A 23,965-nucleotide genomic window follows, 5' to 3' on the forward strand; every position below is an offset into this window, starting at 1 on the left:
ATTCAGTCAACTGGGTCCTCCTCACGGCTGGGCAATGGCTCCCTGTTCCCTCCTTTCTTTGAAGCAAACGCTGCTTTTGGGGAACAGGCGATCCAGACTTCACCGGGCTCGCAGGGGTGGCACGGGGCATCCCCGCTACCTTTCTCTCCGTCTTCCCTGTGCAGACCGCCCCCGCTGCCCCGGGTGCGGGGGAGGAAGAAAGGCTGCAGGGGAGGAAGGCGGGGGGGCAGCCGAGGCGGTGCGTGTCCCCCCCGCCGCCCCCTCGCTGCGGCAGCACGTGGTGCTCCCGGGACGCGGGTCCTCAGACGCCCCCCCTGCCCAGCCAGCCAGTCTCCTTCGCGAGGAGCTTTTTATAGCAGCCCCGACCCGCTCCCCGATGGGAGGTTTCTCGCCGCGCTCACGTTACCGTGCGGGTGCGATGTTAAATAAAGGAGGGGGGAAGGAGGGGAGGGGAGTTCGGCGGGCGCCTAATTAAGAGCCGGCGTTAACCAGGAGGGCTAAAAATAGCGCCGAGCGCCGCAAACCACCCAACCGCAGACAGCAAGCCCCGTCGATCCCTGCCGCGCCTCCGCCGGTGAATGGAGCGGCCGGCGCTGAATGGAGCGGCCGGGAGCATGAATGGGGAAGCGCAGCGCGCCGTGAATGGGGCGGGCGGCGGCCGCGGGGGGGCGCTGTGGCGCCGCGCGGCAGCAGCTGGAGCCCCGGCCGCGCACGTGCCGGCGCGGGGGCGGCTCGGTGTCACCTGGCGGCAGCGGTGGCGGCGGGCGGGGCGGCGGCGCGGGCGGGCTATAAAAGTGTCCCGCCGCGGCACATGCACACTTCGGGGAAACTTCCTGCCGGAGTGCCGGCCGCCATGGGAGGCGCGCCCGCTCCCGCCTGCCCCGCTCCGCCCTAGGGCGGGCAGTCCCGCGGCGCAGGGCGGCCGCCGCCGAGACCCCCGCCCCGACCTGAGCTGCCCCCGCCGGACGCAGCGCGGGCGGGTCCCGCCGGTACCCGGTAGTGCCCTGGGAGGTTCGGCGGCAGGATGAGAGTGAACGAGAGCGAGCTGAACAGCTCCGTCCTCCCGCGGGACCCGCCGGCCGAGGGCGCCCCGCGCCGCCAGCCCTGGGTGACCTCCACTTTGGCCGCCATCCTCATCTTCACCATCGCGGTGGACCTGCTGGGCAACCTCTTGGTCATCCTGTCCGTGTACCGCAACAAGAAGCTGCGAAACGCGGGTAAGGGGCGGCGGGGAGGCCCGGGGGCGCCGCCCGGGCTGGGGGGGGGGGGGGTCCCGTGTGCCCGGGGGGCAGCGCCGCGGCCGCTCCGTCTGCCGGAGAAACTTTCCCCGAGCGCGGAACTCCGGGCTGGGCTCCGAGTCTGCATCCCCAGCTGGCGGCTACAGGCTGTGGCAGATGCCAAGAGCTCCGTCTTCCCTGCCGAGTCGGTAATCGAGCGGGAAAGGGTATTTTTAGCTCCCGCCACTGAATCCTGGCGCTATTTTTAGCTCTCGGCAGTTCCCACCTAGCAAAAGAGGATGGCAAGTAAGTCGCATTTAAGAATGAGATTGAGACACGGTACCGGGGATGCTGCCTTGGCATACAGTGTGTGTCTGTGCATGCTGGATGCTATTCTTCTGATTGATTTTCTTTGAGTTACAGAAATGTCTTCAGTAACAAATTCTATGGTTGGAGCTTCAAATCAAGCGAATGCGAAGTTATAAACATTGCAGGATTCAGACAGTTCCCTCCCCCCACCTTTGTTCGCCTCCTACTTGCTGTCTAGGTCTTTGGGGAATGGAAAGCATCTAACAGAAAACAGCTTTAGGCACTTTTAAAAAAAATCAGTCTCTAATTTTGACAGGATAGAATCTGTGCTGGTCTGTTGAGTAAATCCCTCTTAGTTCATGGATTATTGGTCAGACAGGCAGGAACTTCTTCAGATTCATTCTGCTTTATCATGTCAGACCAGCTGCTGCGCACGTGTACCAAATCTGTGCACTCCAAACCCTATGCATCTTTCATTGAAAAAAATACAGGAGCATGGCAAGAGAGCTGTATTGGTAATGAAAGCAGAATTTCACTCCATGACAACTGAGAAGCTGCTTTTATTTTTTTCGCAACTGGGCTGTCAAGGTCTCCATTACTACTGCACTGAGTTCATTAGTTAATGGCTTAAAATTCATCTGAGGGGGAACTTGAGCCTGGGCTTTGAGCTAGCCTAAGAAAGGTATCTAGTACTGGACTCTGGGAGACAGTGGCATGCTTGTCTTTCTGAGGTTAATTCAGGTAATTCTAGTGGATTGTCTGCTTCAGTTTCATTCAGCCACAGTGGAATGCCACACACAAGATCAAAATGAAGAATAACAGATTTTAATTTTTTTCCTCTCTACAATTGCCACTGTTGTAAATTCTGAAAGCTCTGTTATCTTCATGCTTTCATTGGCAGAAATTCCATTCACTGGAGTTTGCAGGGCAACACGTGCCTGTAATTGAGAGGAGGCTCCAACTCCATAAGTCCACTTGAGCACTTGACTACCCTTGTTCCTTGGAAGACTTTTAGATGGAGGGAGAAAGGGTTGAGACAGGCATATTACTTGGGTTACTCTAGGGGAATGGGTGATATTCTCCACTTCTTTAATTAATAAATCTGTGCCTTGGCACTTCTGTGGGTAGTTTGCAATACGGACAAGTCTGAAATAAACGTGGTGTCTTTTTTCTGGAGACATAACTGAACGCTTGGGCTCTGTGTGTGCCTATCTCTGCTGTAGATGTCATGTAATCCCTCCTGAATCTCAACATGTGCTCACTTTTGCTGCATTTCTTGTTCTTGCCTTTTCTGTCAATAGTGACTGTTAAGAGCTGCAATAAACTGGCAACAGCTAGGAGAGTAGAGCATTCTTCTGAACATAAATTGTTTGAGACTGGAACATGAACTAGATACTGCTTGACCCTCTGAAACTAAGGATTAATTAAAACAAGTACATACTCGGTACAATGTGTTGATTAGTTTATAGTGTTGATTTAGGAGAAAAATAGGAGCAAGCTTTTAAGGCTCTTAAGTTTGAGGGGTTTTCTCTTTAAAATATGCGGGGGGGTTTAGTAAATGGGTTAAAGGAATCTTTGGAAATAACACAAGTTTTAAAAAGGTGTTGTAATTGTTCTTGACTAATCCTGCAAAAACCTGTGCCTGGGAATAACTATTTGTGTAAGCACCACCATTTAATTGGGCCTTCAATTAGGACTTGCTCAGGCAAATAAATTTGTAACAGGAAGTAAGACCCTGGCCTAATATTGTTAAGTTTGAAGACTAAAGTCTCCCAAGTCTTGTTTTTCCTAATTCAGATTATTCAGGAAGAGATTACATTGAAAATAATCTGATTTATCCATACAACTATTTTGTAACTTGGTAATGCCAAAGGCAGTTACGACTTTTTACAGAAATGTAATAAGAAAGAAACTTCTACTTTTGCAACAACTTTTATTAATTAAGTCTTGCTGGCACATTTATTGAGGAAAAAGGACACAGGATGAAAATTCCACTGGAAAAAGGTCAGGGAGGAACAGAAGATACCTCCTGAAGAAAATGTATCTCACTGAAGATTTTCTTCCCTCTTTGCAAGAGAGAACTAACAGAAATAAAGAGTATTTAACCCTTTCACAAAAAGGTGGATTTGGTGGGGGAAATCATCTTTCATCTCTGTCCTACTCTCTATTATATACATATGTATTGGAAGATACTACAAATTGAACCTGTGGACTTACAATTTAAAAAGTGCATTGGGGAATAGTAGGAAGGCCTAGAAAAACCTTCTCAACAAGTGGTGTAACCTTCCTGACAGTCAGAAGGTTAGTAAAAGACACTGATCAAAGCAGAGAAGTCAGTAACTCAAAGAAGTTTGTCTCAGCAAGCGAGGAGTGTCTGATACTACAGACTCCTTCATAGGCACAAGCATGGCTTCAATAGATGCTCTTCTAGACACAGAAGCTGATGATGCAACTGGTAGGATCCTCTTTTATTTAATGTACTTGACTTGTAATAAGTTTCATAGTTCTGGTCTGTTATTTCTTTTATGGTGGCTTGTAATCCAAGAGGTGCCTGACACCAATTCAGTCCTGATGGGAACAGCTGCAATTTAAAGCTGACCTACACAAAGACTGAATTTGGTTTATGATATCTGTAATCTTTTAACTTTGAAACAAAGTTCAAGGGAAACATTCAAGGCATAAGGATTTTAATGACCATATCTTGGTAGCGTATTCATGCAGCTTGAACTTTAAACTGATGTGCCTTCTTTAATAGCCAATTTTCAAAAAGAATGAGAACAGATCATTTTAAAAAGAAGTTTTGTGTAAATCCTTGTCTCATTTACCCTTATAAATATTCATAGATCAGAAATAAGGTCATTCAACAGATCCACCCTCGGAAGATGCAATAACTAGCCTTAGGGAAGGTGTATTAAGAACTGTTGGTACTTTTAACGAGTGGAATTTTTACTTGAAACTGTCAACATCAAATCAGAGCATCTCAGAAAACTGAGGAGATAATTTAAGTGATCTATGTAATACTACAGACAAATTTGTTGATTGCTGGTATCCTTATGCCTTTGTTGTTACCCACACCAAGAAAAACAATGCATCAAGAACAAGGTGAGGGAGCAGTTCTAAGCCTTTGACTATGGAAATTAGTTTTCTGCTAGTGACATTAAGATGTCAACGCACACCTGTTCTTTTGGTGACAGGTAGATTTGGGTATTCAGTGACTGCAGGACTGGACCATTCTTAAAGTCAGTGAGGAAAGTTTTCTTGAATGATATTATACCTCTTGCTCTTCTTGCTCTTCCTTTTGAAGCCGCTCTCTTGGCCTGGCGGGTTGCTTTTTTTCTGGGTGTTTGGTGTGCTGAGGTCCAGAGGCTCCCTGGCTGCCCCCTCCAGTGGAGTGCAGTGCGGGAAGGGAGGCCCAGCAGCCTCACTCCTGTGTGCCTGTCCTGTCTGCTCACACTTGCCATGGGCTGGGATGATCCAGGGACTGGTGCCAAGCTGGTGGCTAGCACCTACTGAATCAGGGCAGAAAGCTGCTTCTCACCAATCTCTGTTCTGTGCTAGGTGTAGTTGGGTTTTTGTACATTTTTCTAGTTTTCCATGTCCTTGGCCCAAGTGTTTTGTTGCTAAAACTTTGTTACTAGTGAAGAAGGCATAGAGGAAGTTGGACATTGCTGAGGCCCCGGGGCCCTGGGCAGCAAGATGCAGTTAATTTCACTAGGACTGCACACGTGCTTAAACTTACCTACGTGTGGTAAGTGCTTTTCTGAATGAGATGGCAGTAACAAAGGGAAAAACCCCAATGTTTGCATGCTCAATCTGCCTCACCTGCTTTAGATCCCAAGAGTTCTGTGAAGACAGCTCAAAGAGTGCTCAAAAGAATACAATGAACTCAAGGGTAATATTGAGTAAGGGTAATCTCTCTAAAATCTCTTCAGATCAGCGAAGTCACTCTTGAAAGAACTAACTAACACAGCTACTTATGATTTTTTTTTTTCATTCTTTGCTGAATACTACAACCATTGCAGAATTAGGGTTGGGAATCTATCAGTTAGAATTTAATTTAATTTTGGAGGCTTTTCAAACTGGCCCTGGATTTTGATTCAAGCGGTGTAAGAATCTAGTTGAAGATTGCTCCTCTCTTAATGCATTTTCTAGAATAAAAATTTTAAAAATAAGGATGGAGCTATCTTTTGATAACCAGATTGGAGATATCATCAGCCTTTTCAGAAAAATGTTGTTCTTGATGATGTTTTGTTTTTTAGTTTTAAAATTATAATATTAAATGCTCTAGTAAAGATTTTTTTATCTAATAAATGAAATTCCTTTTGTGAATTGAGACTAATGAAATCCTTCTTTTTGTCACAGGTGAACCTTGGACTTCATTTTGTGCCCTGAGAGACTGTGGGTAGCCCAACAAATCCTTGACACAAGGAAGAGAGCTTAGAAGATCAAGTTATAGCAAAAATTCAGGGTTCTGATAAAAACTGAGATATTGATGGCAATGAACATTATTTCAGAAATTAATAACTTCCAGTATTAAAAATGGTAAGCTGGTTGGGAGAAGGGGAAAATGTCTAGAGGAGATGCTGAATTTTGCCAATTGTTTAACAGAAGTGAGCATAAAAATACAGTTTCAATAAAGTTGTTCCTCAGACCGGTTTTGATTGAATAATTTACTGAATCAAAAATTTACTTCAAAGGCTTGTTTAAATGATACTGTGCTGTTAGTGACCTAAAGGTAGAGGTGAGTATTCCAAATAATTAATAATTTATTCTTACTAACGTGTCTGCCAAGCTCAGGTATTTATTCTTTTTGCAAGATTCTGCATTTTGAAGTTTTTAGAGACATTGCTTTTTCTAGTGTAGCTGCTGCCAGTGGGCAGTGATACTCATATGCTCTACTCTTTGCTGTCTCTTTTAGGTTATTTTTGAGGAGTTTTTCCTTTTCTCATAAAGTTTTTTTATCTTTAGTTTTTTCATTAGCAATATCCAATTTGCTTCTGCTCTTCTCTCTTTCCTATTTCTTTTCATGCTATCCAACTTCTTTCATAACACAGATACTTCATGTCTTTCCAGCGGTCAGACATCAGCAAGTCTAGGTTAGTGACAGAAAATGCTACCAAGAGAAGGCATCCATTGCTGGGGTGGCAATGTCCATTCTGTTTCTCAGGTCAGGCCTGCTTTCCTAGGGCAGTAAAAACTTTGTGGTGTCAATGCAATGCTAGGCATCACAGTTTAGTTTTGCTATGTCAATAAGGACTTGTTCCCTTTGCTGCTGGCAGTTTTTCTCTTCTAGTCACATCTCTGAGCTGTCTTAAATACCATGTTTCCATTCCTGAGAAACAATTACAGACCTCTGTTTCAGGAGGACAGGTGTTACTAAGACTTCCTCAAGATAACAGAAAACATATTGCTAACAATGCAGAAAATGTTTGCTTATTGAATGAACAAATGAACATGTATTTAATGTGTGTAGTTAAATAAAGCTTGGGACTATAATATAAGTGCTGCTACTAAAAAATCCAAAATTCTTTCCAAATCTAGCCCTCCTAAAGTCACAGGTAGACAGGTGGGATGATCAAGGTTTCAAGTAGAACAGCATCTGAAAGTAATCAGCAAAGCTGTTTACAACATTTAGATGGTAACTTCTGTAGTTTTGTGGTAGTCACTGACCAGCATGTGTAAAAAGTTTCATGTTCTATAGGTTAATGAGGAGACAGACTTCCCTTCCTTGAAGAAACACTTAACACCAGAAGTAAAAATTTTCAGCTCATTCTTTTAATTTTATGAATTTCCTAATACAGTACCAGGTTGTATAGTTAGATATGCTTTTTGAAGAATAGGTGTTAGACTACTGGTCTTCATAAAAATTCAGGTCTTGATTATATCAGAGAATCCTGTACTTGAGTTGGGAACTTGAATTTGTTTGGGTTTTGGGCAGGATGGTGGGTTGGGTTTTCTTGGGGGTGGAAGACTCATCTTTTCCATTGCAAGAATTCCACTAAAGTCCTTCAATGCTTCATATGGACTCTGTGTCCTTCCTGAGAACCCCTGTTCTCTAAAATGAGAGACAATAGAACCAGCCAATTTTAGACACTTATGTGCATGACCAAGAACTGAAATTCTCTAGTCAAACACAGACTAAGCAGCTGGAAAGGTTTATGGATGTTTTCAGATAAATTATATTTTCAGTTAACGCCTTTAAACTGACTGTTCAGTTACCTTTATTGTGAAAGTTGGACTGCATACATACTTTTTTCATCTAGGCCTACAGAAACCCCATTCAGCGTGATGTGTACATGGTATTCTGCTCATGGTGCTGAAGTATAAGGGCTGTTTTTGTCATATCACATGGGGTTGTTTGGGGTTTGGTTTTGGCTGCAGATGCAAAGTTAGCAAAATTGATTTGTATTCAGGGAGAGGTCACCAAGCAGAGGTGGTTTGCCCCTATGCTGACAGAGGTCAGCTCCATGCTTGATTTTGAGGTCAGTGTGACTTCTTTTTTAGTCAGCTGTTTCAGCTGCACCAAGTAAAAGCCTATTGAGGTTCTGGTGCAGCTGCCAGAACTTTGTTACTCAGCCAGACAAGTGGCTAGCTCTGTGGAGATGAACCAAAGTGGTGAGTGGGCATGAGTACAGGGATCAGCTTTGAAAATTGATATCCAGTCACACCATGCAGAAGTTCCACCAAGTCTTTGCATGCTGGCAAAAAATGATGAGTATTCTTTTTCCCCAGTAGTGACTACAGGTTTCATTTTATGTTTCTGTTTTCCAGAATGACTGATAAACAGTTTTCTACTCCTTAGTTTAATTTGATTTTTAAGGATGTTGTCATCTCCCTGTCTGTATTTGGGAGACATTTTTCATTTTCACAGGTGAAGGAGTCTAGTACAGCTAGGGTGTGACGTTTTTATTAGGAGTACTTTGAAAATATGGGAGTTGCATACTATGAAGATTCAAAGTTTGCATAAATGCAAACTAATAATTTACTTCAGTTGTATTTTTCTTTTGGATGAAGAATTCATGCTCTTTATTTAAAGTTAAGGCATATTAATGTAAAATACACAATCTTAATTATAGTAATTATTTACATTAAAGATGTCTCCAGATTATCTCTGACAGTGTAATACTGAGGTCTGCCTTCTGGAATTTGAGTATTGCAATGTGCACCAACTAACATGCAGGTTCACATAATATTAATCTACTTTTTAAAACCTAGGTTCTTCCCCACATTACCATTATTCCATATTACATCTCTGAACCTTCCCTGAATCTGTCACTGAATTAGCTCTCACTTTGAACACAGGATTGAATGGGACCTTTTCAGTCATCAAATACAACTTTCAGGTGTTGTGGGTGTTCATAGAAATCCTTTTGGAATCACCTTGCCCCAGCTGAAGAAGTGTTGATACATTGGATGATGGCTTAGTGAGGTTTTGGATGCTGCATGAAGTGTTCAAGGCCACGTTCAGTGATGCTTTGAGAAACCTGGTATAGTGGAAAGTGTCCCTGCCCATACCAGGGCATAGGAACTAAATGATCTTTAAGGTCCCTTTCAGCCCAACCTATTCTATGATTCCCATTGCCTGGGTGTTTTCTGTCAGTTTACATGCTTTTGCCTTTGTACCAATATTACATAGCATTGCTATTCCTGTAACGAGAATAAAAGTATCACCTCTTGGCTGTTGCTTTGCAAGTCAAAGGAAGGTTGATAGATTAACTGAATGTGATTTCTACAAATCACCTTTATCCTTTGCAAGGAAGCACCATCTCCAGAAGTATGCCTGATCTCTGGAAATAACTTCCCTAAAAGTGAAATCCTGGTTTTACTGAAATCAATAGCAAATCTTCTGCCAAGGTCCTGTCTTGCTTCACTTTTTGTCTCTGCAGTACTTGCCCAGTAAGTAAGAAGGCTGATGTACTGCTCATAGCCCTAAACCTTAAGTCTGGTAAGCAGAGAAGTCTTCCATAACTCTGGAGCTGGAATAGGATTTTTGTTGGATCACTGATAGGGTTGTAATAAAGTTGAATACTGGTAAGGGTCATGAGTGCCTGACCTATATGTCCTGAGGCGGGTGCATTGTAGGAAGCCACTTACAATTTCATGTATAGTAGGTATGCAAGCTTTTAAGTCTGGAAATTGATGCTTCAAGAGCACACTTGGGAATAAAGAAAACATGAGAGACCACCAATGATTGCTACTTTGCAGGGTAACAAATGGGAATTATTACTTAGGACAAAGATAGTTTTACGTGTACTAGAGTTGTCTGGTCAGATCACCCAAGTACATTCTTGATATATTTGTCCTTTTCTACTTTCTAGGAACTCTTTATTACATTCATTAATCTGAGTAAATTGGGGGTTTGCTGTTGTATAGATGGGTGTTTCTGTTGTGAATCATATCATATGTGTATGATGTTCCTTTGGAAATTTCTCAGTCTGGCTGTCTGTGACCACTAATTTTTCAGTTGGTTTTTTTTTTTTTTTTTCCCCTTGTCTGAAGAACTGTACTGTTGAGAATCTCTTCAGTGCTTGTAAACCCATCTTATTCTCCGTTCCTGATGAGGTAACACATTCCAACATCTGTCACTAAGGATTGTCATGGCATTGGCTGTGTCTTGTCTTGGGTATGTACAAAACCACATTTGTATTAAAGCACATGTAAATCCTACTGATTTTTACCATGTTGCAGAAGTTATTCAAACCAAAGGTTACTTAATTTTGTGTAGTTTAGGTTTATGAATTTACAGATACTCATACATCCAGAAATATTTCCTCTAATTTGGTGGTTTTTGTAGAAAGACCTTTTCATTTAACCTTTTTTTTTTCCTACTGCAGCCTCTGCTGGCACATTTTAACTCATAATTTTGTGTATTACTTGTGGATATACACACTCCAGAAATTAGTCTCTCATACACAGGAGAACAATATTCAGCATTTCTGAGGGGAGGGAGGACAGTAATCTTTACCTTTGCAGCACTTAGACACAGGTGGTGGCTTTAATTCTTAGGATAAATTAGAAGAATTTTGTTTTTTTTTTTTTTTTTTTTTTTAATTCATGGTTGTTGAGACAGCTTCCCATGGGAATTTTTGTATTCATGAGTGTCATGTACACATAATCTTCATTGGACAAGCTCATTCTAACTGTTCTGGATGCAAACTTTCAGGACTACAGAGTTAACAAAGTAATCCTCGTCAAGCTCAGTAAAAGAGCTTTTCATCTCCTCTGTATACTGGTAAGTATGGAGAAAACAACAACTTATGTTTTAGCATATATTAAATATCTAATGTAGAGCTCAAAATGTGTCAGATTTTCTTGCTCTTGCAGCAAAGGTTTTTGAACAATTTTTTGGCAGATAATTGGACATTTTGTTTTCACTTACAAATTTGTGTACATACTGGTTTTTTTGCAGGTGTTCTTATTTCTCTTGCCCCTTTAGTGCATCCCACTACTGCAGTGCCTGATAATGACTATGAACATTTTGTTGGTTGGTGGGAAACTGCCTTGATTTTCTTAATTTTTGTGGCACAGTAATTGTCTCCTTTGTAGGCAATTTCCAAAAATATTTTGTATTTACCTAACATATCCACTTTTGTTCCTGTGAATTTGACATGCTTTGCTCATCATACATTTGCATTTTTTCTTTGGATGATCCATACCCGTTGTGCTGAAGATGACCACTCCTTTATTGAAGAACAATTTTTCACTAGCTTGCTAAATTGTTTTCTGCTGGGTTTTTTGTTTTCCTTTGTTTTTTTTTTTTTTTCCCTACATTTTTCCACTGAGTGTGGATGTCAGGTTTTTTTCTGAAAGGCTCTTATTTTAGAGTTGTTGTTGACTCTGGTCTCTCCCTCATGGTCTCCTTCATACGTTCTGTCAAAACTGATATTTATACACTCTGTAAAAATAGCATTCTGAGATGCTGCAGAATTCTTGGGGGCATTAGGAATACTATCATTTTAAATGAACTGCTGCTTTTTTAATTATTCCTGCTAAGAATTTCTAATGCATAATTTGTGACAGTCTACAGGCGATTATACAGTTGTGCAAAGCTTGCACTTGTACCTTGTTAATACCACTTGTAGCTGTTCTTATCTGCAACATGACCTAAAGCTGTGGCTGAATCTTACAAACGTGGACATGCAGAAGTATGAATGGAAAAAAAATGAGGCATACAAGATAAGTTTAAGCAACCTAGTGGGCGTAGAATTTGCAGTCAGCCTGTTATTGGTGCTTGTTTTCTACTGGGATGTCCCATCTGTCACAAGAGTGATGCATCTTTTCATTGCAAGCTTTTTTCATTGCTAGTGGGTGTTTTGTTTTCCTTTTCTCAAGCTATTGCAGTGGCAGGCCTTTGCTGCCAGAGTGTTTCCTGGGGTAAAGCTGCCTGAGCATGTCTTTCTAGTGCAGACACAACTATCACCAAAGCAGTGAATTGATTTCTAAGATGATCTGCTTACATAGGTATTCATATACCCCATCTGAGAAATCTGAAAAATTTCTTGATCAAATTCAAATTTCACAGAAATTTCACCTGTTTCTCTCTTTTGAATTGCTGATCATTTGTTGTGATGACTGGACAGAATATTTGCTTACTTTACTCAAAAGCAAGAAACTTGCTTGTCTTGCAAATAAATCTCCAAATCATAGATTTGCTTGTGTTGTTTTTGGTCTACTCTCTTATATAGGTATTCCAATGAAGTAAATGAAATTTTCAATAGTAGCATTGCGAGGCAGCTCCAGTATGTTTCATTTAAGCTAATAACCTATTCTGAAGACATATTTACAGCATTATTTTAAGGATTTATTTTGTTGGAACATTTTTACATATTCTTTTGAGAAGTACAAATGCAGTATGTGATCAAATACTTTTTTATAAAAACACAAAATGTTGACTTTTAGTGCACTGGAAATAAATTACTGTCTAATGATCATGTGTAAAGTAAAATTATTTTGTGACTTCTATATTCAGAAACTCTGAGCCTATACTGAGGAAAGAAGAGTCATATGAGCTGACAAATTAGGAATGCAGTGTAACTGCAAAAATTGGATTACTATGTCAGCTATAGTAGGGCACTCATTAGTCTGTAATCCTAAACCCAGCCTTCCTCTCACAGGTCTGATTATTGAGTTGGTTATTAAAAGTAAGGTTCTACTCTCTGCATGGGTACCTGGATGATTGCTTGGGGCTGGAGTCTCTCTGTTTTAGCAGAGACTGCTCTCAGGATTAAAGGCCCCAGCCCACACCCAGTGATTAGAGCTGCAGTAATTTTGGTGCTCCTGGTGGACAGAAAGGGCCCCGCTGCAAACTCTCGTTCTTGCAAGGTGATTCCAGTCCATAGGGTGCCATTCAGGTGGCAGCCTCAAAATGGTGCTGTTCTTTAGTGCTTTAATTTCTCTTGCTTCTGGAAAAGAAATGGGACTCTTCAGAGTCCAGAATATTTCAGGACGAGTTTTTTGCTATTAGTGTCATTTGATAAGTACAGTTGGTAAGTACTGATATGGTTGATAAGTACCCTGACTCATTTGCCCTGAACTTAATTATTCACCTTAGTTTTTAACTCCAGCCTGGAATTCTTCTTGGCCACCATGCAGAACAGTACATCTACTCAAGGATACTCTGCACCATCTGCAAAATGGATGTGCATGGAGCTAGATGCCAACATAAAAAAACCTTGTTACAAAGAGGCTTTCCAGACGGGTCTTCACTTTTGTTCACAACATCTGGCTTCCACCAGGTTTCTGATCATCTTAGATTGCACTGTTAGAGGAATGCATTTGATTCAGTTCTTGTACTTGATCATTATCTGACAGGGATAATGAAACATTTTGTTGCTCATAAGTAAAACAAAACAGCATGTTATCCAGCATGCCCTAAAGGTTTATATAATACATACAAGTAGGCATAGTTAATTTTGTCTTTTCTTCTTGCTGTTTTTTTTCTCTGGGGTGTTCAGCAGCTTTAGGTTGTTTTTCCAGCTCTTCATCAACAAATGGCAACAGTCTCTCCAATGCTGTTATTTTTTCTCCTTTGGAGGAGCAGACTTTAAAAAATCTTCTATTGAAATCCTAATGTAATGAAAGGGCATTAGTTGCCCTTTTCCTTACTGTCTTCCAGAACCATCTTTGCAATCCTCTGTAGACTTCATTGACTCCATATCCAAACTCAAAGTTCAGATGTGACCTTTTTCTTCCAATCTCTGTCCATATGTTGAATACTAAATTTCTGAGCACTGGCATGCATGTCACCTCTGTCTTGTTCTCCCTGAGATTTTTGCTTTTAGGACTGTCCTTTTTGTTCTCCTATCTGTCATGAACAATTTTCCATATTTGTTCCCAGCCAAAGCTTATAATTCATTACATTTCATTTTATATTCTCATTGATCTTGCTTTATGCCATGATTTTCAGGCTATCAGTGTAGAAAATATAAATCCATTGGCTTCTATTGCTTTTTGCAGTCCCTAGACAATTTTTTCCCACATGTGTTTTCTATATCGAACCCTGTTTAGTTTTGTTTTAGACTGTAACTATGTTTAGGAAACAATGACTTTAAAAATTACACTTTATCACTTCATATATTCTTCATCTACATCAAATACCTTCAGTTTACAAATCATTGTGAAACATGAGGAATGTTCAGTATGAAATCTTTTCTACATGTACAGATAGGCTTGATAGCATTCCAGTTAATGACTACTACTAGTAGTATCTGGAAGAAAGTACAGCTGCAATGCAACTTCAGTCAAAACAATTTCCAAAGATAGAAATTTTTTAGTAAGTTAGAGAAAAAGAGTTGAACAATCTGAAATACAGCATTTAGGATTTACTGGTAAGTATTTGTTGATTCTTGCTGTTCAGCTCTTTTTTTTTGGATTATGGACACTGGACAATAGAGTTTGCTGGGAGTTAAGCTGTTTAAATCAGTACCTATTGCTTTGTTTATTGTCCAGACAGATGGCTTGTTTTGGTGGACCGGCATTGCCTTCAAAATTTCATGTACTGGCACTGTTCAGAAAGGAGGGGCTATGGAGAAGAGAATTAATAGGAATTTTGAAATTAATCTCAATGAAGTGAAGCAAATAGTAGAATAATTTTGAATATGACATTCCCATTTTCTAGTTTTGGGAATTCAGAAAAAAAATCACTGCGTGTTTTTTCTGTCACTAGTGACTTTTACTGATACAGTTAACTATTGCTTGGATCTATTGATTTCCCTGATAACACTGTAAAGCCCTTCAAGCAGCAGTAGTGTATGCATTGTGCAGACCATTGACACCAAAAAAAGATAACAGAAGTATGTAATAAAAAAATAAGAGTAAGTCCTTTCTAAGTATGGAACAAAATTTTCCAACCACATGATTTATTTTCAGAATTCTATCATTAGCTTGGGAAGCATTTTCCAAGAAAATTAAATACTATCTGGAACTGACATCAGTCTGTTTTATTTGAACCCATGCTGTTTATATGTTTGTTGACCTTTTTTTGAGGCATGTGCAATGCTAAGTAATTTCTTATCAGCTGAGAATGAATTTCCCTCTTATTTTACAGCTGTCTGTCTCCGGTTACATCCACTGCTATAATACTGTAAAAGCCCAGTTTTTACGCCATTTTTGGTCTTCACTGTTTGGGTGATAGTGGCTTGTCTGTAGCATCCCAGTTGTGCTACTAAATCTACTTGTTCCAATACTTTATGTTCTCATGAACATTTCTCAGCTTCATTCTTTTGTCTTGAACAGTCTTTTGTCCCAGTATGACAGCCATAGTTCTTTATCCTAAATAACTGCAGAAGATACCATCTTTCATAGCCATAAAGAAACCTTGTACCAAACTATAACTTCAGCTTTTCTTCCAACTTGGTTTTTCATAGAATGAACATATAGTGAATGCATTTAATTTCTTTTACTACATTCCCAATTTTATCTGATCCATCTTTCTGCTTTCTGTCACTTACTTTCTTCAGTGTCTCCTCATATTCTCTTTGAATTTGTATCTTTTAGCTATTGCATGGATGCCTGTAGTGTCCATCCTGTTTCTTTTGTCAGTGTTGCACTAATCCACCGTTGATTTTATCCCCAAAAAGGAAAAAAAAATTATATTGTGTGTCTAGCATGCACATTTTAGCTGAGTATTTTTTAAATATCCTTTTTCTTTCTTTCAGAACACCTAATTTTTTGCATCACTTATTTGGTCATCTGATTCTAAATGTTGCTTGTTATTTCTTAATAGTTGTGTTAGGATCTTCAAGATCAATAGAATGCCCACAGCCTCATAAGGAATTTCAGGCGCTGCATAGTGAGATTTATTTGAGTGATGGATGCATATTCTGACCATGCCTAGCATGGTTTGTTTAGCATATTTCGGTATAGCAAAAAGGAAGCTTTTCAACTTCAATGGTGCTGTAATACTTTTTGAGAGAAACTATTAAGATCTATCCTTATTCTGGACTGTTGCTTCACTAAGGTCATTTCACCTTGGGCTTTTTGGGTCCTTTCTCATCTTACATGTGTCAGACTGTCTTACCTGAGTGAGACCTACTATCTCTGTAAAGTGAGTGTCCATAATAATGCAGTATGTTGACTTCAGTCACGTTAAAAAGCTTGAGAGAACCTCTAAATACTGTGAAGGATACTAAGTTTCTCTGAATCCCAAGCCTTATATGCTATTTATTCTGTAGCACTTTAGAGATGAGGCAGAGATTTGTGGATTTGTGTTTGGGGTAAGTCACCTGTTCTGAATATGGGAAATTGTGACCCATTACTTCAAAACTTGTGGCTTTATATAGAGTGCAGACTGTTGTCCTGTGTGGGGCCAGGAGTTGGACTCAATGATCCTTGTGAGTCCCTTTCAACTCAGTATATTCTGTGATTATGTGATATGTCATTGCACATATTAATTTCTGAACTTCATGTTTTATACTGTCCCTGCTCTTTTGTTAGTGTTCTATGAGTCTGTCAGTGTGCAAATCAGTCTTGATATTCCCATACATTTTGAAACAATTTTTATGGAGCTTGTGAAATTCTGTAAATGTACCTTGTATGATGCATAAACAACTTTGGGACACTTGAATTTTTCTCCAAACATCCTTTATTATAAATTCCTTTTCCTTACAAAAGTCAATGAATATAAATAATCGATGAATATGTCCAATACACCTTCAAATAATGAAATTATTCATGCAATTAGATGATTTTTTTATAATCATGTACTGACACAACTGAAGTTGCCCAGCTGGTTTTGGGTGAAGTGATGAAATGAAGATAAACAGTAGGGGATGTTTGCTTTATTTTTTTTCTTTGATTATTCCAAAATGTGTTATTTTGAGAACATCAGTTAGAAGGCAAGGCTAGGGTAATTCATGAGACTGTGATTCAGCTGATCCTTGTCTCGGCTACATCATAGTCTTTCCAGTACAGCTGTAACTAAACATTTGTTACTGGATTGCAGGTACTGGATACTGTGGCCTCCCTCTAAAACATCTTAATTTCCAGCATTTTCATATAATACTATTTAAAACTCCTGTGTCCATTTGTCTTTTTGATCTGGTATGTCATGAAGATCATTCACTAGTGATACAAGTCCTGTAGGCCATGGGAATTCTTTTAACTTTATGTCAGCCCTTTTAACCACACTGTTTAATTGACTTTTCTGCCTCATATTGCCTATATTCAATGAAAATAGAGCTTTTAGAATTTTTACCCTAAATGACAGTTCAAGTAACATCTAATATGTTCCAGAATATATTTTCTGTCACTTTTTGCATCAGTACCTAAAGCTTGTGCTATTCTTCACTGAGCTGGCCCTAAAATCTTCATTTTACCACATGGAGTGTCATCTCTTCCACTACACTTCCAGGGCCTTTCATACTGTTGAAAACAGAAACTTCACAGAAGATACTGTACTCTGCCATAAGCAGTAGATGGGCTTGAGTTGTATATCCTTCCTTGCTAGATTGCTCCCATCAGAGAAGTTGCCATTGTTTTAAAGTGTTTATCCAAAAAAAGAGCACTCTTCTGTACTTGCTGGGAAACCTACAGTGCTGCTTATCTACAGGCAGTTCTGTCTGTTTTCTCTTAAGACCAGCATGTCTGATGATCACGTTCAGAAGACTGCAGGATATCTGTGAATAGATTTACTGTAAAATTTTACAGGTCTCCTTTAGCTTGTGAATTTTTAAACTTCTAACAAAATTGTTTATGTCCTTGTAAACAAGGTGAAATACCAGTCAATGGTGACTATGCATGTGTGAAAATTCTACTGACAGTCATAAAGTAGTCATAAAATATAGGCTTGGAATAGCTTTAAAACCACTACAAGAAAAGCTAATACTGTTTGCCACTCTATCTATGGTCTTTGCCTCTTAAATTGCAGGCTTCAGAACTTTCTGGAAAGTTTCTGTTCTGCTGACACTGATGTTTATATGTTGATGTTAATTCTAAGGGCTAATGAGTGACTTTGACTTAGAAGTATTATCATCAGAGAGAATTAACAAGCTTTTTTTACATTAAAACATTAGTCTGGCTCTAGCAGCCAAATGTTCTCTCTCATAAAAGCTAAGTTAATCAGAGAAGACTCCTGAAAAATCTCGTCCCTGAAGAAGATAAGTAGCAGAGCTGAGGTCACAGAGTAAACCACAAATCAAGCCCCTTGCATGGCTCAAAGATTTGGTAGCACAGCTGTAAACTGTAAACAGAAATTTTCTAAGAAGCATTTCAGTGACCCCTCTGTTTATAGTGCAGTGATTAAAAAATTGAAACTCCCATGACCAGTTTAAAGGGAAAGACAAATATGGAAAGAGTCTTGTTTTCATTTCCACATGCCTTACCTGCCAATTTGAAAAAGTATCTTTTAAACCAGAAGAAAAAGATGAAAGAGGCTTTTGTTTATGGCAGGAGAAATTAAAGTACATAGCAGTAGGAATAATATTACCCATTTCATGTTTTTATCTATATCGCTCATCATGGACTGAGCTTCTATGTAATAAATACTGCAAAAGCACCAAAAGCAGACTTCCCTCTTAAAAGGGTTACAATTAAGCCATTATGAACTCAGTTTGTGCAATTTATCAGTTTATTATTTGAAGTCTGATCAAAGCAGTATTCCAGAATTCTCTGCTAATCATTCATTCCAGATGTGTGTCAGAGCTATAACCTGTATTACAATTGGACAAGACACGTGGCAGACTGAAAGACTGTTTGGTGTTTATGTACTGTGTATATCATATACTAAGGGAAATATATCCCTATTATGTCATATCTTTTGTATTGCTCAGAGCAGCACCCCTTACAATAATAATTTCATTTATAATTAATATCTCTATAGCTCTGACTGCACATTTTCTGCCCTCTCTGTATATGAGAATACACCTAATGATAATTCAAACTTAATTTCGGATGGACTGAGTATCTCAAACTGTTCTGATCAATTCAGTGTCATATTTCATCTATTGTATGAAAATCCAGAGCCATCTGCTTCCTTGAATTTGGCTGTGAGGATTTTTTACCTTGAACTGAGATTCTCAGGGGATCTTAATAGCTGTGGTGTTGCCCACATTTTGTTGTGTGAAAGTAGGGTGTCTGTGCCACTACAGAGTTTACCAGTTTTCTCCTTAATCTGCTTTAAATCAAAAAACCACATTCTTAACTCCTGTTAGTTCCCTCAGCTTTAGGTACTGGAAGCCTGTTCTAAGGTCTCATCAGACTCTTCTCCAGGCTGAGCAGCTCCAACTCTGTCAGTCTGCCTGCTAGGAGAGGTCTCCAGCCCTCTGATCAGCTTTGTGGCCCTCCTTTGTTCCTACACTGGGACCCAGAGCTGGATGGAGTATTCCAAATGGGATCTCACCAGAGCAGAGCAGAGGGACACAATGCCCTGCCTGTCCCTGCTGGCCACGCTGCTGTGGATGCACAAGCCCAGGACACGTTTGGCTTTCTGGGCTGGGAGCGCTCATCGCTGGGTCGTGTTGAGCTTTGTGTCAACAACAGCCCCAAGTAATGCTCCCCAAGTCAAGGTATTGACACTGCAAGACTGCAGTTCAGAAACACTGAGAGATGGAAAGCAAGTACCAGCTTCTCTACCCTGACTTTGGAGTAGGGAAAACAGCAGGGAAGTTGGACTCACAGGAGCATTGTTGAGGTAAAACTTTCCAGCTGAAGAGCGTACAGTGTACATCCCTCCTGTACTGTTATGGGCAAGCATAGAGTTTGTGAACATCTGTAAGTGTTGGAGGTTTTCTATTTCTCTCACTGAGATAAAGGATTTTTTTGTGTTTTGGGAGCTACTGACTGGGAAAAAGTTCATTCTGTCCTCTTCAGAAAAACCTGCACAGGTAGGCAAGGCTTTACAGTTCACTGTCAGGATTTTTTAGAAATTCAGTTCCTGCTGTCTTTCAAATATAGTCACCCCACAGAGAACTCACATTGTTTCTTCTTTTCACATGACCGTTCTTGTACAAGTGAAGAGGACAGAAGGTGGTCACTGATGGGTTGTTGTGGTTTGGTTATTTTCCAGATAGCATTCTTTTCCAGGGCAGTTCCGTTTAAACACGTAAACGCGTTAAAGATATTGAATGCCCCAGTCAAACAATGCTTATCCCTGAAGCTAACATATGTTGAAATGCTTTTGCAGTGCTTAGCTATGCATGCCACTACTGAAGTGTCTGGAACTGAAAGCCATTATGAAGATTGTTTTGTTTTGTTTTTCTTTTTTTTTTCTTTCATGTCCAAACTGAATTTAAGATTGAAATGTAAACAAACAGAATGCTGACACTAAATTTGCAATAAGTCCCAGGAATACTTCAGTTATTTCAGATAGTTCTGTCTTCATCTTATTGCAACACCTCCACAAAAGCAGATCATGATTGATGTATTAAACATCTAGAGGGAAAAATAGCTTCAGTGCCAGTTACACTTGAGAAGAAGAGGCAAAAGTATTTTGTTTTCTATCCAGATACTCAAGGTACTTTCTGCTCAAATGACTCAACTCTTCTTGTGGTAAATGAAGTATTCAAGATGAAGTTCCTAAGACATGTTTTCTAGCAATAGTCACTGAAAGATTTCTTATGTCACTGTATCTACATGCCTCCTATGCCCGTGCTCCAGTCACTCAGATACATGGATTTTATCTAAAATCAAAATCTATTCCAACACACTGCATTCCCCTTTGGCTTATCCTTAGCTGCTTGAATTGTCACAAAAATCATATTAATAAAGGCAGCTGCTTTCCATCAAAATAAAGCTTGTGATGCTGTTTTATGAGTACTGATAATCCAAAGCTGTGCACATCGATTGCAGTCCAAAATTCAGAAGGAAATTTCAGCTAAATTTTTTAGGCCATATATATTTTTGGGTTTTTTAAGTTAATTCCCAGGTGGTTCTACATATTACCCCAACGTTCAATATTTTTCAAATGAAAGATGTTGTGAATGCTATGAAACAGCCAGGGGGTTTCCTGGTTTCTAAAGGCAAATGGATGGTTTGAAAGTGGCAAATTTGACCATTTCTAGTAATTAAACATTTCAAGAAAATGTTGACTATTTTATGTCAGTGATTTCTTGCCCTAATCACATCTTTTAAGATAAATGGCACTTTTTGCAAGTTTTCTTTTTTTCTCCCAAAATTTCAAAGAGCGTGACTGTCATAAGGGAACATCATTTCTCTTTAGAAACGAGATGAGGTTGCTACCTCAGAGACTGTCAAGCCAAATCTGCCTGATGTATATGCTTTGTGAATAATATCATTAGCAACTGCATGAAGCAGAAAGTCTCTTTAGACTCCATCTGCATTGTAGTTATCCAGCATGGAAAAACATCTCACAGCAGTATTTTCAACATTTTAGAAATTATATAGCCACAGTGATTGCTGTCTGATTTTTGCCTGGCATATAGTAGTGACTAAAAAATGATCTCTCACATTACAATGGCTTTTGAATACTGAATGTGATGTATAAACATGACCTGAAAAAGAAAATATAAAACATTTGGGTACTTTCTATATATATATATATATATATATATATGTATATATATATATATTTTCACACTTTTGTTTGTAATTGGAAATTTTGCTTTGTTCCACTATGTGTCTCTTCAGCCCTTTAGTCTTTGGGGAATTTAGAAAGCAGCATTAATAACTCCCAAAATACTGGATGTGTCAAATTCTATAGTGATGAGAGAAAACAGCTGTAGGAAAAAGTCAAGGAATCAATCTGCCTCTTGTCCTACCTAACACGGGATCAGCTGTACTAATATGACCCTAAAAAAGGATCTCCTCAGCCAATTCATTACTGGATTTCAGAATCTTTCTGTTTAATTCTGTGCTGTAAGGTTATGGAGTAAAAACTGAGTTTTACATCTATGCATGCAGAAACTCCTTTCTCATTCTCTTCAGAGTTGTTTCTCTTGCTGCTTCCAATGACATGTGAAATTGACGAAGAGAACTCAAAAGTGTCCCCATCAATTTGTGGGGAGCCTATCTTTGTCACATGTCTGTGAGGCAGACAAAGACTAAAAATACATAATCATTTTCCAATAACATAATAGGAGAAATATTCAACTGCCCTTTATCCTTCACCCAGGACTTTATGAAAAAAATTCTCAAAAGATTTTGACCAGATAGAAATCTCCTTTGGGTCCTGTCTTATTGAGATGTATGGCAAAAATGTCTACATGTGTTGAAATGTTTAAAGTTTTTGAAGTCAAAATCTTTAATTTTAAATTATATTAGGTTTTGGTTTTGCTTCAAGATAGATTATAACTTTGTGAGAAAGAAAAAAACAGCTTTTAATATTTTTTAAATTAAAAAATAAGGGTTTTTTTCTGTAGCTTGACAGTAGCAAGGTATGGTTTAACAATGAAGTTTCCATACTTGTGTATTGAAAACAATATTTATCTTCTTACAGAAGTTTAGTTTGGTTTTTTTTTCCCGGAAAGTTTGTTTCCAGCACCCTACTGATGTTAATGATCCATTACTCTTTCAGAATTCTGAGAGCCTAATTATGAAAGCTTGGTAAGTTTGATATGTTGCCAAATTCACTTTCAGCTTCTGTTTCCTTTTTCCTGGTTTGGTCTTGTAGAATTTATTTGTTTTTTGTAAACATGTACAAAAAAGCTTAGTCTGATGATATTTGAGTAATGGTAAGAGCACCCCACCTTGGATGATACACAATTCACTGTCTAGAGCAGTTCAGTGTGCTTTTTGCAGGCAACATCTAAACAAATTACATAAAAAAGGGGAAAAAATATCTTTTTGATTGCTTTTCATTCTGCTGAGGATAGGAAGGGTAAATGGCGCAATTCTGTTGCAATTTCTGAGAGATTTAGTCCGTTTTGTGCATAAAATAAACAAATTAATATCTCTAGAAGCAAAACTTTCTCTTCTGCCTATCAAGTACTAAATATATTTTTACTGATTAGAGGCTTGAAAAAAGTCTTCCAACCTTTTCACATGTCTTGCCACCTTTCTTACATAAAGTCCTCATTTTATCAGCCACGATTTTAATGACAATTCTTCTGGAAGAAAAACTAGGTAACAATTCCTCGGTAGATATCTCTAATATTATTTAATCTTTTTTCATCTTCTGAAATCTAATTTCAGGTATTCTCTTTTGAAGAAGTTTTCCATCAAATTATGAAATAATAACTCTATATGTAATTGAATCTGAATTCATTTCAAAGGCAGTATTAAGATGATGAAGTAAATGTTGGTTGACCCTTCATATTTGGAAAAGAAGAATGAATGGCAATATTAGAAGAATCATGAATTATGCACCAAGTCATGATAGTGCTGCAAAACTTCAGATGCTTGAATTTCACTAACACACCAATCATTATTAGAGAAACTGGACCTCTGCAGTTCAACCCCCAAGTCAAATTCTTCCTTTTGATCCATTTTTGGGGGGTAATTTCCTGAAGCCTTAACCTTAATCATCTTCTGCTTTACAGTCAGTGGACAGCTCTGCCCATTATCATTGCACCATTCAGCCTGTCAGAATTCATTAGCATGCCATCTACAGAGAACTCCCTCTGCAACCAACTCTTTGTTAATTCATCTACAGAAAACTCTGAGGAATTTTGTTAAAGAGCCATTTTAGGCAAAATATTTGACTTATCCTTCCTTTGGCACTATTTAGCCAAAGGTTCAACAAACGTCAGATTTTTACAGCTCACCCACACTTGGTAAGATTTTTTCTTCTTGAGATTTTGAAAGTAAACTGCTTTGTTAGCAATGATTCTGGCAGTGGGCAGATACTAAAATAAAAATCATGCAATATTATTGCATCAAGCTGTTTAGAACTCTCTTCTTCCCTGTAGGGAATTTATCTTCAGTTAAGTACACTAAAAATAATAAGTTGCAGTATCTTTCAATCTGGAAGTTCCATTATTACTTGATGTACCTAAAGCATATCTTTCTGAGATTGCTACAGGGCGTTGAAACTCTTCTTTTGGAAT

General features: G+C 39.2%; 1 protein-coding gene across 1 annotated transcript in view; it reads left to right on the forward strand.

The window, feature by feature from the left end:
* Nucleotides 1-781: 781 nt before the first annotated feature.
* MTNR1A (melatonin receptor 1A) overlaps nt 782-23,965 on the forward strand; it is a 52,722-nt gene continuing 29,538 nt past the window's right edge. Inside the window, exon 1 of the mRNA XM_064710493.1 lies at nt 782-1,217. Within this exon, the coding sequence (XP_064566563.1) occupies nt 1,025-1,217 (193 nt within the window). The 5' untranslated portion in view covers nt 782-1,024. The remainder of the gene's footprint in view (nt 1,218-23,965) is intronic.

The sequence above is a fragment of the Zonotrichia leucophrys genome, chromosome 4 (assembly GCF_028769735.1).
Source record: "Zonotrichia leucophrys gambelii isolate GWCS_2022_RI chromosome 4, RI_Zleu_2.0, whole genome shotgun sequence".
NCBI classification, from domain to species: domain Eukaryota; kingdom Metazoa; phylum Chordata; class Aves; order Passeriformes; family Passerellidae; genus Zonotrichia; species Zonotrichia leucophrys.